The 16,609-nt window shown below is 36.9% G+C and overlaps 2 protein-coding genes across 2 annotated transcripts; both read left to right on the forward strand.

Annotated features, from left to right (window-relative positions):
* Window positions 1–840: 840 nt before the first annotated feature.
* LOC113064624 (beta-1,3-galactosyltransferase 2-like) lies at window positions 841–1,918 on the forward strand. The gene has a single exon (XM_026235454.1). The coding sequence runs from the start codon at window positions 895–897 to the stop codon at window positions 1,744–1,746; it is 852 nt and encodes a 283-aa protein (XP_026091239.1). The 5' UTR covers window positions 841–894; the 3' UTR covers window positions 1,747–1,918.
* A 1,373-nt stretch (window positions 1,919–3,291) lies between these two features.
* On the forward strand, window positions 3,292–15,294 carry b3galt11 (beta-1,3-galactosyltransferase 11). The gene is made up of 2 exons (XM_026236193.1): window positions 3,292–3,472; window positions 13,582–15,294. Exon 2 carries the CDS (start codon window positions 13,601–13,603, stop codon window positions 14,633–14,635), a length of 1,035 nt encoding a protein of 344 aa, XP_026091978.1. The 5' UTR covers window positions 3,292–3,472; window positions 13,582–13,600; the 3' UTR covers window positions 14,636–15,294.
* Window positions 15,295–16,609: the final 1,315 nt, after the last annotated feature.

A 16,609-nucleotide genomic window follows, 5' to 3' on the forward strand; every position in this document is an offset into this window, starting at 1 on the left:
TCTTCGGCTTGCAACAATAACAGAAATCTTTTTGGTAGAACTGTTTTTAATAGCTTCCATAAAGAACCATTCTTTAAAAGAGTGCTATATTGGACCTTAATGGTTTTATAAATAACCTTTTTTAATAATATTAGTATGTTAGTACATCTATCTTGTTAATATCAGTATTATTCATATTATTTATATATATATTTGTGTTGTCACGATACTTTAATTTCCAACTTCAATACGGTACCTTGAAAATATCGATATTCGATACCATTTTCGATAGCACAGAGAAAAAACTGCCACAATATTAAGTTTTTTTTGTTCAAGATAAATATAACATTTCTATATATATCTATTCACTTTTGCTATTTAATCAACGCGAATGAGACGAGACGGGAACTGCGGACACGTGTGGTGTTGGTCAAAGAGCCTTTGAAGAGAAGTGAACGTGACAGCTCGGCTAGTATCGGTGTATCGATACTTAGAGAAATTAGTATTGGTACCGTTCAGATATTTTAGTATCGATACCTATCGAAATATCGATATTTTTGACAACACTAATATATATATATATATATATATACAGTGGAGGGTCAAAATCATTTGCTTGTTTCCCAAGAGAAGAACTGTCTTTTTGCATTTGATCAACTGTAACAAAGACCCACTTAGAAAAAAGGCTCTTCTGAATCGAAAAATATATATCTCAAAACATATATGACCTTCCTTCATCTGTGGAAAACAAATGTAAATTTGAATAGGAGTTCAAGCTAGAAATAACTTTCTTTTCTTTTCAGCCTCGTTCAGATGTTGTGTAAGAGTTGGCTACTGGGTGGTCTCCTCATCCTTTTTAATGTTTTATTGCTGTATTTCACTGTCACTGCCCTCGAAAGAAGAAGGTGGCAGAAAATGGTGAAAAAAACAGGGAACCCCCATGTTGCTCACCCTCAAAATTACAGATTCATCCTCGACCAGCCAAAGAAGTGTGAAGAGCAGAAGCCCTTTGTGGTGGTTATCGTCCCTGTTGCCCCGCAGAACATCAAAGCACGTAACGCCATCAGGACAACGTGGGGCAGCGAGGAGCTCGTCCGCGACAAACTGGTGCTGGTTTTCTTTCTTCTGGGCTCAGAAAGTCCTAATGAAACACTGCAGGAACAACTCCAGAGTGAGAGCCAGGAGTACGAAGACCTTCTCCAGAGCAACTTCCTGGATTCCTACAGGAATCTGACCATTAAAACCTTGGTGATGATGGACTGGCTCAGCAGGAATTGTCCACAGGCGTCCTTCGGAGCCAAAGTGGACGCCGATGTGCTCCTCAATATGAAAAACCTATTACACATGCTTGTGAGTCTGAAATCACTTCAACGTAACTACATCACCGGCTTAATAATGTATGGAAACATTGTCTTGAGAGATCCATCCAGCAAGTTTTACGTTCCTCACAATGTGTATCCTAAATCCAGATTTCCTCCGTATCCTCTGGGCATGTGTTATATCTTTTCTATGGACTTACCAGAGAAGATCCTGCACATCTCGTGGCATATCAAACCTATTTTTATTGAGGACGCATATCTGGGCATGTGCTTGAAGCGTTTGGGAATCGCACCAAAGAAACCAGCAGATAGTGGACAGTTTGTGGTCAGACCACCGCAACGCTTCGATCGCTGTTACTACTCTGGACGAATAGCAATACTTACATACAGCCAGACTCAGCTCATTTCCTACTGGATGGATTTTCACTCAGCCCAAAGACCCTGCTGAAAAACACTTGTAGTCTAAATCTCTTTTTGAAGAAATCAAACTATATGTAGTTACAGGTTCGGTTTTCAGTAATTCATTTTAAAACAGCAGCCTGTTTGTTTTACCCGATAGCTGTGTGGATATTGTTTGATACATTTGCATACTGAAAGATCATTTGAAATGTAAAACAACACTGTCTTTACAACAGGCTTTTTATACCTTTTATGTAAATTAACATTAACTCAAATAGGACAAATATTTAAATTGTTTTTAATTTGTTTGTAATGTATGCTAAATATATATGTATAAACATATTTTATGGAATAAACTAATATATATATTAGCATTTCATGTAGCATTTCATCACTTGTTCACCGATGGATCCTCTTCAGTGAATGGGTGCCGTCAGAATGAAAAACATCACAATAATCCACAAGTGAAACATAGTCCAGTCCATCAATTAATGTCTTGTGAAGCGAAACGCTGCATGCATCCTTTATTAAGACCTTTTAAACACCACCAAACCGCTGCTTCTGACTAAAATACAAGTCCTCTCTCCATAATATTGCTTTCTCCAGTGAAAAGGTCAACTCGTCCAAATCAGGAGCGAAATATGGACAGATCAGGCAATAGTTTATTTGTGGGTTACTGTGACGTTTTTATCAGCTGTTTGGACTCTCATTCAGAGGATCCATTGGTGAGCAAGTGATGCAATACAAATCTGAACAATCAAACTCATTTCCATCCTGGATAACCTGATGGTGAGTATACATGATGTATACATCTTCAGCAAATTGTAATTTTTGGGTGACCTATTCCTTTAAAAAAACATTTGTCATCATTTTAAATAACCTAGAGATATAAACATATAGATTTACACTTGCCCATCAACGAAACATCTGGATGTTAACAAAAAAGTCCATTCACAGATTATGCATTATCATCCCACATACTGTGTGTAAAAAAAGATAAATTCTGTGGCTGACAACATAAATAGGGCTCTATTTGAGTACTGAATAAAGCTATGCATGCACCACTCCCATAAGCAGACCAGATAAATGAGCAATTACATGTACATATCTATCCATAGCCTGAAGGGACTAGGCCTATACAACCTCAAAAACGGAACAGCTAGAGCAGCTATTGCCTGAGAGCCACTTGAGGGCAGCAAATCTCGTTATCTTGGGTGTTTCTTGACAATAAGTGTCGAAACTAAATATTTACTGACACGAATGTATATACTAACAAATACCATACTACGCTGAAAAAAGTGTTTCATTCATCCAATGAAAAAAAAAAATAGGGTAATAATGAAGTTATTATTATTTTTTTTGTCTCAAGAAAAAAAAAAGACGTGAATCATTACCCTATTTTTTTTTATTGGATGAATGAGACACTTATTTTCAGTGAATAGTGTACAAAACCATTTATTTAAACAAAAAAATATTATTATTATTTTTTTTTAAACGACTGAAGGATATTCCATATTAAAACATATACAGATTCACATCTACATTTCAATGATATATTTAAAGTCACGAAGAAGCGGAAGATGGAGGAAGAGGATATGAGCGTGGGTGTGGCGAGGAGGGCGGGAGATACCTTTAACACATGGAGGCTCTTCTTTTGCTGATAAAAAACATCGATTGGGGTACTTTACAGGACACTTGTGTTCAAGTGCTTCACTTTTGGCTGTGGAAACGCAGACATCACTTCATCAGGTGTTACTGCCATCATCGCGTCTGATGTAAGCACTTCCGTTTGCTTTGCTCGAGAGTTTGATTCGTATTCTACAAGGGCTAACGTTACTTTGTCGGACTTTATAGTGTACAGTAAATACGAAACAGGTGAGGGTTTTAAGTTGCGTGGTTATCAGAGTTACAGCGTTTCGAACAAATAGCGCGAAAAATGTGAGAAGTTAAGCAGGAAAAGGGCGACGTCACGTCAGATTTTTTTATGAAATTTTTCTCAAGAGACCCTCACAAGACGAGAATGACTAATTATAACTGTGTGTGTGCGCGTGTGTTTTGTGTGTGTGTGTGTGTGTGTGTGTGTGTGTTTAGAGTGCAACCCATGAGTAATGTACATTTGCACTTAAAATAGCTTGCTGATAGCCAGTTGGCTTATAGTAATTATTTTGGTATGAAGATGACCCAATTCATCTGCTATTAGCATACTATTATTAATACAACCATGCATTTCAGAATTAGGTTAAAAAGACCATTAAGAAAGCAAAAATGTGTATTTATTGGTGCATTCGTTTGCCTACGGCGTTTGGGATATTGTCTTGAAACATGTTTTAAAAATATAAAAAAACAAATATTATCTGTACCTTGTGAAAATCTTTAGCGGTTTAACTTTGTTTAGTGTTAGGGAGTCTATTGGAACACATATTCAACACAAAACCAAAGACAAAGTACTGTATGAGAAAGTATCGAACTTCACCTGTATTTAACCCTATAAGCCGTTATTCTCAAAATCTTGAGTTTTGAGCAAGAAGTATTGAATTTCAGCCTCATCTAAAATGCAAGTGTAAGTTTACGGCTATAGGCATATCTGGCAGTCTATCTCGACTTGTCCAGTTCATTGGATTAATTTGCAGCAACCTGACAAGGGTGTGAGTCTCATACGAAACATCAGTGTTTTTCCAGCCAAACCAGATGTAACTGACACCTGTGTCATTTCTTACAATGGTCTGTGGCCTTTTGTTTTGTGTGGAATACATGTTAACTGGAACAGTACCTGCATTAATTAAAAGATTTATGTGTGGATACAACTCTTAGGCCCTGTTCAAATACCTTCAAATGGTTTTTGTTTGATTATGTCTAGGTCAAATCAGTTTTCAAGTAGTTTTTCATCATTCAGGAGAAGCTGCGCATTCATTCTTAAACAAAGTGTGCGTTCTTGTTTGAAAAACCGATCTATAATAATAAACTAATCTCTGGTATGTCAGTATACTCAGTATTTCAGAGATACATATATATTTAGTCAGTTAAATTTCTGCTAATTAAATATAGCCCTATATGCTTCAATGCCAGAGGTATGGGATTCCCAATATGACACAAACGTTCAACTTGTTGAATTGTAAACATTTTCAATGGTTGTAAACCAAAAGTTATTTTGAGCTTGTCCAGTCAAGATTTTTAACACTTCAAATATGCAAAAAGTACAATAAAATAATAATAATTATTAGGGATGCATCGATCCGATACTTGGGATCGGTATCGGCTCCGATCCTGGCATTTCCTGTGGATCAGGTATCGGTCAGACGAGACTGATCCAAATCCGATACTGTGTACTATTCTGTGTTATTGTACTGTGTTAACGCATTATAAAGTGCCAAAACGTTTTCAAGAACATATTTCAAGTGTTCTGAAGCTGTTCCATACTTTAGAGTGCAGAGTAACTGAGGTTTATAACTGTTCAAAGAAAAGGCTCATTAAACTAACGCACATATTTAATAGAGAATATATATTGATACATGTACTAGTGATGTCTGGTTCGCGAAGGAATCGTTTGATTTGTCCGGTTCTTCTTAGTGAACCGGTTGAACGAGTTCATCAAATCGGACTGAATCGTTTGAACCGGTTCACATCTCCAATAAGCATTAATCCACAATTCATTTTTTTAACGTGGCCAACATGCCCTCCGAGTTGGAATAAACCAATATCACGGAGCAATTCATTTAGTCAAACAGTACCATGACTATATTACTGTGCTATTTAAAAGAAACGTCTTTTAGATTTCTATATAAATGTATGTACTTGTTTTTCCAATAATGTATTTTACAACAGTACAAAGCAATGTGTAACATTTTACCAGATTTGAGACTTGAGACTCACTTTTATTTGTAAATAAAATATTTCAATAGATTTGATAAAATGATTGTGCTCCTGTGATTTTTCTAGAATGTAGAGTATCTTTTGCTGCTGAATTATCTACCAACTTAGTTAATAATACTTTTGTAATCATTTATGATTATTTATTTTTTTCATTTGTTATTTTTCATTAAAATAAAGTTGTGTATGTAGTAGATTGTGATTAGCACAAAATAATGATAATCAGGTCAACACAGAGCAGTATAGAAATTCTATATTGAATAAAAAAAAACGCTGGTATCGGATTGGATCGGTATCGGCAGATACTCAGAATTTTTAGTATCGGATCAGTTCTGAAAAAATGGTATTGTAGCATCCCTAATAATAATAATAATAAATAAAATTATCCAGTGTTTAGGAATGTATAGTTTGACACAAATAACCAGGATTACTTTTTAACTCTGGGTAGGGCTGTGCAAAAAATCGAATGCGATTTTCATGCACATCTCATCAGTAAAGACGCTCCTTTAATTAGAAGTATTATCTCCAGCACGTGTGTTCAGATCAGGGTTGCCAGATTTTCACAACAAATCCTGCCCTGTTGCTTCTCAAAACTAGTCCAAAACTAATCGCGATTCCAGAAGGTTCCCAGTATTAAAAAAATAAATAAATAAAAATGCTTCCCGGGGTTAAAATATATGTTTTTTTTTTTGGCATGGTTGTCTTGGTAAAATTAGCATTTTAGGGGCTAAATATCACGTTATTGGTATTGGGATTGCTTCAAACCGCGGACATGAAAAACAACCACAGTGTGTGGTTGCTCATACACCTCTGTGTATGAGCAATGTGAAGCAAAATAAGAGTACACATGATTCCATGTACCTGGGGTTTAGAATTACCCAGGGTTAACTATTTCAAGTGTAAAAGACCTTAAATGTGTCAAAACCCACTTTTGCACCGCGGGAACCTTTTCATAGTCCCAGAACTAATTATGGAACTACCCACTTTTGGGCATTTTTGCACCGCCGGAACTGGGTGCGATTTTAGTACTGGACTGCCTTTTTCGAGAACAAAATTAGCTCCTACTCTGGAGCAGGGTCTAACTAGCACAACTGGTACTACCTGTGACGTAAATATAAATTGATTGGCCAGACGTGTTCGAAAACGCCCCCACACTCACCATGTATTAAAAAGCTGTGTAAACGTACTGTAAACTTTGTGTCATCTTATTTTGCAAGCATGATGAGCAGCGATAGATAGACGGTAGCTGAAGCGCAGACACTTGTAGCAAATTTAGCACTGCCAGTTGTCATTGGAGATTCTTAGTCCTCCTTTTCCTTTCTTTCTATCGCTTTACATTAGGGCTGTGCAAAAAATTGAAGGTGATTTTCATGTGCATCTAGTCATTAAATGCGCTCCTTGTATATCTCCAGCACATGTGTTCAGATCAGGATTGCTTCTCAAAACTAGCTCATTCACGTTTCATTCAGGGTGATAAAATACACATATTTCTGGCGGGGTTCCCTTGGTAAAATTCACATTTTAGGGGCTAAACATCATGTTATTGGGATTGGGGTCGCTTTGACATAAAAACCCCAGACCCCAGTCCCAATAACGTGATGTTTAGCCCCTAAAATTCAAATTTTACCAAGGCAACCCTGCCAAAAAACATGCATTTTAACCCTGGGATGCAATTTTTATCGGGGAACCCCCTGGAAACGCGATTGTGCTGGTTTTGGACTAGTTTAGAGAAGTAACTGGGCAGGCTTTGTTGTGAAAACCTGGCAACCCTGATCTGAACGCACATGCTGGAGATATACAACTAATTACAGGAGCACCTTTACGGATGAGATGCCCATGAAAATCAAATTAGTTTTTTTGCACAGCCCTAATTTACGTATTTGTCGACATGGGCTGTCACTTTTTTCGATTTTTAAGACATAAGTGTTCATTGAATCGATTGTAAAATCGATTTTCCTTGTCTAAAAAAAAAGATGTTAACTTTTTCAACGTCAAATAACGGACGAACGTAAAGAGAGCGCTGATAACGCACAAGTCAGCAATATTTCTTATTTATTGGCATTAAGTTTCGTGCAAAATAACAAACAGCAACAGGAGTGCAACATTCTCGAAAAAATATATATGCAGAGGGGACGGCTGCCATAACAAAAGAAAAACATCACTGCAGGCTTCAACCCATCTGCATTTATGATTTAGGCAATTCAAAAATCTCCAAGATTATTTAAAATAATGATCCAATCCATTTCAAACAACTGTTCAAAAAATGAAACTTTAAATGGACTTGAGAACAGGCCATGATTGTTTTTTATTGAACGTAACTGACACTTAGGCTAGGTGGCACTAGGCAGTCATAATGAAATGTGCAAAAAACTAGGGCCATTACAAATTTATTGGACAGGAAAACAAGTAGATCTACATTTTCGGGGGCCCGAGCAGAGTGTTTTTTATTCACTGTATGTCCAGCTGTTGAGAAGACGTGCTCCGACCGCACTGATGTCCCAGGGACACTCAGGTACAGCTATGCAAGGTGGGAATATCACTGCCAATTTTCCACCACAAAAGCAGGTCGATGTCAGCTTGCAATGGTCCTTTTCATAACTCAGAATCCTCTGTAACTAAATTTTTACAATATTCATTATGTATTTCGATATGTATTTCTGATTCGGCAATTTGAACTCTTGATATCTGGCAATCGCACTCATTAGAGCTGGCGTAGTAGAGTAGCGTAGAGCGGCCCGCAATAACGGACAAAAATATTTGATATTCGGGATATTTTCTCATTTCACATCGTCATCAAAATTATTCCGATATTATCGCCAATATCCAATATATCGCCCAGCTCTAATGCAAAGTGACCTAAATTTGGTTAAACCTATTTAGAAAATGTTTAATATTCAAAAATGTAGCCACATTGAGTTATGCAAATTAATATCTATGCAAATGAATTATATAAGGAATTTGGAAAACAAACTTAAAGTGTTTTTTCCCATTTTCGAACAATCACCACTGGCACGTAATTCCCGACTGCTTAAATCAACAGATTTTACTAATAGACCTACCGATCTTTTTGTAAGAATGACATAATGACGCTGCAATTTTCTATAAGTAATTTTTCCAAAGTTCATTTATTTGGCTCTGAATAAGGTGAAACAATTTCATATTGACCCCTCTCTACAAAACACTGTATTACTCACACATCCGTGACCTTTATTATTTTGGCTTTCAACATTATTTATGTTAATCTTTTTTCATAAAAAGTTTTATCAAATTCAAAAGTTTTAGCTGGGGAAGTTTCTGAGATTTGGTTGAATTGATTCCAAATGTCCCAGGGCCGCTAGCTATAGCCAGAGCAGGCAGTTGCTTTAAAGGCCTCGGACTTAAAGGAGGGACCTCCATAACCATAACATATCACCTGTGGGCCACTCCACTAGTCAAGACGGGCAGCAAAATAATAACCTCATTGTTCATTATATATTGTTGAATTGTCATTCACCTGCAATTGAACCAAATAATGTTGCAGTTTCAAAGCAGGTCCCATCTTCCAAAGTATATTTAGATCTATTCTGTAAAAAACGCATCCATTCATTCAGGTGCTGAAGCGAAAGGCCAAGCAGGCATGCAAAGTCTACAGCTCTTATTGTGTGTAAGGTATCAACATTTATTTTGGACTGCAGACGCGACACTTTGAATTTGTGTACAGTAACAAGAAGTGTCTCTTCAACTTCTACTTGATTTGTGTAGGCTATAGTGTACAACCTTAAATACAAACTGTAATACAACATATCATATTTATTAATAATAATATGTCAATAAATAGTTCATATTGGTTAAATGGGAGGGGCAAATCCTGCCACAACCCCTGATGTTCCTTTACTGAAGTGGTACTCAGGAACTGTGAGTAAATTACTGCAAAATAATAATAATAATGATAATATCGGCTATAATATAATTCTCAACAAACAAAAAGAGATTACCTTAGAAAAAGTTTCATTATGTACAGTAAGAACAGCACAGGTAAAATTTTTGGTCACATTTCAGTTTATGTTTTTGAAATAAGTCTCTTATACCCATTAAGCTTTACATTTATTTGTTGAAAATTACAGAAAAAAAAACCCAGTAATACTGTGAAATAGAAATAAACAACAACCAAAAAAATAACAATTTATTATAGAAATCTTATGTAACAATACCGTTCAAATGTTTGCAATACAATGGGTCAGTATTATTATTTTTTAATGACTTAAATTAATGATTTTTATTCATAAGGATGTGTTCAATTGATGCTGCTGACAATTCAGCTATGACTCACAGAAATATATATTTTAAAGTATGATTACAACAATTGAGAAAAACTGCTTACACTTGCAAAAATAAGTGCATAAATTGTACCTTTAAGGCATAAGCATACTTTGGTTTTACGCATGCGCGATGGTCTGGCTACATTGTGCGTGCAAATTCCATCACCAAAATAGTACACACATACTGTACATGCACCATCCGATTTTTGTAACCTCACATATATTGTACGTGCAGGTCACATGCAAATTGACTTGATTTCACACCAATCAGTTGTTCCACAAGGTGGTGGCACTGCCCCGGTCCGCTGTTTCACAGTAGAAAATGGAAGAAAATGTGGAGACTGCTACAGCAACAACAAACACCTGCATTGACAAGCGCTTGTGTAAGGGGTTATGAGAGGGACTGGGAGGTTGACCCTCGGTCAAACGTCATTACGCTATTTATACGTCACTGTGCATGCGCAGTATACATTTACTAAGTTGTGACTTCTGTTTTTGCTTGGTCAGTGCAAAGCATGTAGATTGATGTGTTAAAAAAGCAAATTCATGTACAGAACAACACTGCAATCATGCCATACTTGACAAAGAAGTATGAAGAAGTTATTGTCTGCTATGTCTGTGTGACATTCGAGTTCCTATTTTTAAATACCTATTATTCCTAAAAGTGATGTAACTAGATTTCATTGCTGTTATACTTAAAGTAAAATATGGTATTTTAAATTTACAATTAGCATTATCGGAAGACAGTAAACCAATTCTTGGCTCATTCCTTAATTTATCAAAACAGCAACAAAGACAAAATGTCATTTCTGTAACTAGTTTAGAGTACACATTTTGCAATGTAAGTCTATGGGGCAGTTCTAAAGCACTATAATAATGTTCAAATTATTAAACTCGCACACTGTTTTGAACAATAATTGCCTTTAAATGTTAACTACATAGAAACTCTTTCTGAAAAGCCTCTGCTAATGTTAAATGTCCTTCATCTCGTGGGTCATATGAATACGTGGAAACTCCCACAGCATTTCTGTAATAAACCAGAAGTTCATTCACTCGTCTTTTGTTCACTAGAGAGCTAACCGTACTATTTGATTATAACTTAACTCCCACTCCGCCCTGTTTCAGGTACTCCAAGTTCTTTTCACCTAATTACATTAAAATATGAAAACGTCAAGGTTTCTATTGTGGGTTTTCACTGTCAGCCTAATGACAAATTACCTCATTGTGTGAGCAGCTTCTAAGAAAGACCTGGCATGTCTAACAACATTACAACGCACGACCAGTGTAAGCCATTGTCCACAGACGAACACCACACATGATCGAGGATTGTATTTCAAACCCAGAGGTAATAATGTGTGTTTAGTCATACCTGTACGGTGTTCACTACAGCCTCTGATATTAAGTATAAGAGCTGCTCTTGCTAGTGTTTATTTTACAGATCGTATGGCTTCTGTAAACAGTCGTAAAGTCTGACGAACTCATTAGTTTGTATCAGCTCCTCTGATGCCCTCTGCAGGTCATTCATGATAGTTCAGAGAGCGTGTTACACACAATATGAAATCAATAATTACCCCTTTCAAAGGTTTGTATAGACGTGATTCTTAATACTGTGTTATTAAATACAGCGTTTTTTTATATTTGGTGATAGTTGTTCACGAGTGCCTTGTTCATCCTGATCATGCCTGCTGTTCTTCAGAAAAATGAAATTCTCACAAATTCTCAATCTTTCCAGCATCTTTTGCATTTTGAACCCTTTCCAACAATGTCTGCATGATTTTGAGATCCATCTTTTCACACTGAGGACAACTGAGGGACTCGTACATGACGATTACAATGAAAAAATGATATCTCGATATTGTAAATTTTTACAATATTCGATATGTATCTCGATATGTTTGAATTTGCATTTAAATAATAAAAAAACTGGGGGATATAATTAAACTGGGAGAAGTATTTTTCTTGTTAGTTTCAGATCATTTGTGGCAGCGCTTCCGCAATGAGGAGCGAGCGTTTGCGTGCGCATTGTTGCCAGATTGTTTAAAATAAGCAAAACACCAGGAAGAAAATGTATCTATGTAACAACGAAGCTCTGATTCGGCAATTTGAACTCTTGATATCTGGCAATCGCACTCATGAGAGCTGGCGTAGTAGAGTAGCGTAGAGCGGCCCGCAATAACATGTTCCCTTTTTTGGAAGGTTTGTGCGTTCTTATGGGAAAGTATGCTTAAATTTAAAATATTCGATATTCACGATATTTTCTCATTTCACATCGTCGTCAAACTTTTTCCGATATTATCGCTAATATCCGATATATCGCCCAGCTCTAATGCAAAGTGACCTAAATTTGGTTAAACCTATTTAGAAAACAAATATGAAGCCTTCTAGATTGCATGTGTAGACTGCCTGCATCCGTGCACACTATCAAAATGTTGTAAACTTTGAAAGGGTACGCATTTGACTGTATGAAAACTTGACAAAAACAAAGTATACTTGGGTTATTTAAAGTGTTTTTAAATGAATGACTTAAACTTATTAAGCCCCAAAAATGCATTTTAGTACCTTAAAGTAATAATATGCTCTCTTACAATACTACTACGAAAATATGATTACTACTTTAGGGTAAATAAGGTACAAAGATGTCCCTTTAAGGGTACAAATAACAAACCGTAGTAAGATTTTTGTCATTTTCCCCCCCTAAGACTGTTAATAATAGCAGTAAGTGTGTTTACATACACACTTTTTGCTTCCATCGGAATTAATTCATTCTGATTGACGAATCCAAACGTAGTGTTCACATGAACTGTAAATAAAGACATTCGAGTTGATGCGCGTGTTTACATGTCACAAGCTTCTGAACGGATTTACTCTATGTAGGATTTACTATATGTAGGAATATACAGAGTTTACCACTGCTGTTTTAAAAAGCACACATTATATTTATCTACTTCTGGTCCTAATTAGGCGACAACCAGAACATGAACTGTTGTGCTGCTTAACTTTTAGTTTAGCAAAAAAAAAATAGTAAAAGTGCCTCTTCCTGCACCCAAAACTAGTCGTCTGTTGATGAGAGTCTTAAACGAGGACTGGTGGGATGTGATCGTGTTCCACCTCACATACGCTGAGTGAAAGGGGAAATTTTTTAATGACAGGACACTTATGACACTTTATTCACCAGGAAGAACACCTCGTTCCGCGCGTCATACGTCATTACACTTTGTCTACGTCACTGCGCATGCGCAGTACTTTCCAGTTTCGGTTTTCAATTCGAACAAGTGTTTACATGTCCTCTGTAATCCTCTCGGATTACAAAAGGGATAAACCAACCCTTACAATCCGATCAAAATTTTAGTCGGATCGAGCCAATTCAATCCGATTGACGTGTTACATGTGACATTTTTATTCTGATTGTACTTCTAGTCCTGTTACGATCAGATTAGAAGGGTCCATGTAAACGCATCTAGTGATGCAAGTATTATTTGAAAATGTTTATCAAATCAAAGTCATTCAATGCAATTTGACAGAAAACAGAACTGTTGCCATTGAACAGATGCTAATTCAACCTGCAATCCACATTGAAGAGGAAACATCGCAAGTATTTCAGTTCTTGAAAATGGTTAAAGTGTTTCAAAACCATATGAAACCAATATCAGTACAAGCATACTGCTAAGAACTTGCTTACTAGACACTTGTCTGTGACACTTCTTATTTTTCCTTTTCAGTTGTACCTTGTCCAGACAGATGTCCAGTACGAAGTGGTTCCTGATTCTTTTCCTGGTTCTAGGAATTGCTTCACTACTGTATCTTTCGTATGCCCCTATGACAGAGGAGAAAGCACCACAAAGGAACCCTCCTGCAAAACAACAACTCACAGGAGCACCGAGTAATGCTCCTGTAAAAGAAGAACCAGAAATAGACACTGTCCAGGAAGATCCAGGGTTGTACCATGTGGCTTATCCCCGAAAATACAAATTTATCATTGACCAGCCAGAGATATGTAAATTGCAAAAACCCTTCGTGGTGATTATGGTCCCGGTGCCTCCTGGCGACGTTGAAGCGCGCAGTGGCATCAGGAGGACGTGGGGAAGAGAAAAGGTTGTTGGGGACAAAGCGGTTGTGGTGCTGTTTATTATGGGTTTACACAGTGGAAATGATGAAGAAACATTGCACGAGCAACTCCGGAATGAGAGCCAGCAGTACGAAGACCTTCTCCAGAGCAACTTCCTGGATTCCTATAAGAATCTGACCATTAAAACCATGATGATGATGGAATGGCTCAGCAGGAATTGTCAACAGGCGTCCTTTGCTGTGAAAGTGGACGCTGACGTGCTCCTTAACATGAATAATCTCATGAATATGCTTGAGAGTCTGAACCCAGTACCAGCCAACTATATGACCGGGCTGGTGTGGTACGCAAGCCCAGTCATCCGAAATCCGTTCAACAAGTTTTTCCTTCCCTACAGTGTTTACTCCAGAAGCACATATCCGCCATATCCTCTAGGCATGTGTTACATCATTTCTTTGGACCTGCCGCAGAAATTTATACAGGAATCGAAGCACATTAAACCCATATATTTGGAGGATGCATATCTTGGCATGTGTTTGGAGAAGTTGGGAATCGTCCCAAGCAGACCACCAAATATAGGGCAGTTTGTGGTGACAAAACCGCAGTACAATCGCTGTTACTATTCTGGATTGATAGCTGTGCTTACGGACAACACGAATCAGATGACGTCCTTTTGGACCGATGTTCATTCAACCAGCAATCCATGCTGAGATGGAAACATCCAAACTAATATGATAAACTAATATTATGTGTCTGATTTTTCGTGTGCGTATGAGTGAAAGCATTTTTTTGTTGAAATAAAGTGAAACCATGCATCATGTATGTACCAGTATCCAACTCAGGAACAAAGACACAAGTATTACATGTAAAAACATTATTTTTTTTAATATTATTTACAGTTTAAAGGGGTCATATGACGTTGCTAAAATAACATTATTTTATGTATTTGGTGTAATGAAATGTGTTTATGCGGTTTAAAGTGTTTGTTCACCCCAAAGTTAGCTTGTGTTTTACTTACCCTCAAGCATCCTAGGTGTATATGACTTTTTTCTTTCAGACGAATCCAGTCAAAGTTATATTAAAAATTGTCCTGGCTTTTCCAAGCTCTATCATTGCAGTCAGTGAGTGTTGCAGTTGAACAGTCCACAAGTCGTCAAATAAAGTGTGCACATTCCTAAAAATGATGTTTCCCATGCCTCAAGGGCGCATCGAGGCTGAGTAAAAAGCAAGCCAATTTTCATTTTTGGGTGAATTAATCCTTACTACTACCCTTACTACGTACATTACTACGTTTTTGGGTAAACTAACCCAGTGTGCTGGTAGCAGACTCATACTGTGGGGCTGAGGGACTCATCGGAGTAGATGAAAAGCTCAATGCACCAAAATATTGAGATATAATATAAAAGACATAATGAAAACCTAGTCCAGAGCATTCAGAAGCTCAGATTGGACAGAAGGTTCATCTTCCAATGGGACCATGACCCTAAAAGCACACAGCAAGAGTAACTTAAAGACAACTCTGTGAATGGCCCTCAGTGGCCCAACCTCAAGGACATCGATGAAAGGTTTCTGGAGAAACCTGAAAATGTGCATCTGCCCCAATCCAAGCAGAAGGAAATTGACAGATGAGGAGGAATGGAGAAGAATGGCAGATAACTGCCAAATGCTGATGAACAAAGCTTGTCACATGAAACAAAAAAGACTTGAGAACAAAAAGGCTAAAAATGTAGTTAAAGGTATGAATACTTATGAAATGAAAGTATTTCAGTTTTTTTTATTCTTTATACATTTACTAAGTTGTGACTTCTGTTTTTGCTTGGTCAGTGCCAAGCAAGTAGATTGATGTGATTAAAAAAAGCAAATTCATGTACAGAACAACACTGCACTCATGCCATACTTGACAAAGAAGTATGAAGAAGTCATTGTCTGCTATGCCTGTTTGACATTTGAGTTTCTGTTTTTAAATACCTATTATTCCTAAAAGTGATGTAACTAGATTTCATTGCTGTTATACTTAAAGTAAAATATGGTATTTTAAATTTACAATTAGCATTATTGGAAGACAGTAAACCAATTCTTGGCTCATTCCTTAATTTATTAAAACAGCAACGAAGACAAAATGTCATTTCTGTAACTAGTTTAGAGTACACATTTTACAATGTAAGTCTATGGGGCAGTTCTAAAGCACTATAATAATGTTCAAATTATTAAACTCACACACTGTTTTGAACAATAATTGCCTTTAAATGTTAACTACATAGAAACTCTTTCTGAAAAGCCTCTGCTAATGTTAAATGTCTTTCATCTCGTGGGTCATATGAATACGTGGAAACTCCCACAGCATTTCTGTAATAAACCAGAAGTTCATCCACTCGTCTTTTGTTCACTAGAGAGCTAACCGTACTATTTGATTATAACTTAACTCCCACTCCGCCCTGTTTCAGGTACTCCAAGTTCTTTTCACCTAATTACATTAAAATATGAAAACGTCAAGGTTTCTATTGTGGGTTTTCACTGTCAGCCTAATGACAAATTACCTCATTGTGTGAGCAGCTTCTAAGAAAGACCTGGCATGTCTCACAACATTACAATGCACGACCAGTGTCGACAGACGAACACCACACATGCTTGAGGATTGTATTTCAAACCCAGAGGTAATAATGTGTGTTTAGTCATACCTGTAC

The sequence above is a fragment of the Carassius auratus genome, chromosome 47 (genome assembly GCF_003368295.1).
Source record: "Carassius auratus strain Wakin chromosome 47, ASM336829v1, whole genome shotgun sequence".
NCBI classification, from domain to species: Eukaryota; Metazoa; Chordata; class Actinopteri; order Cypriniformes; family Cyprinidae; genus Carassius; species Carassius auratus.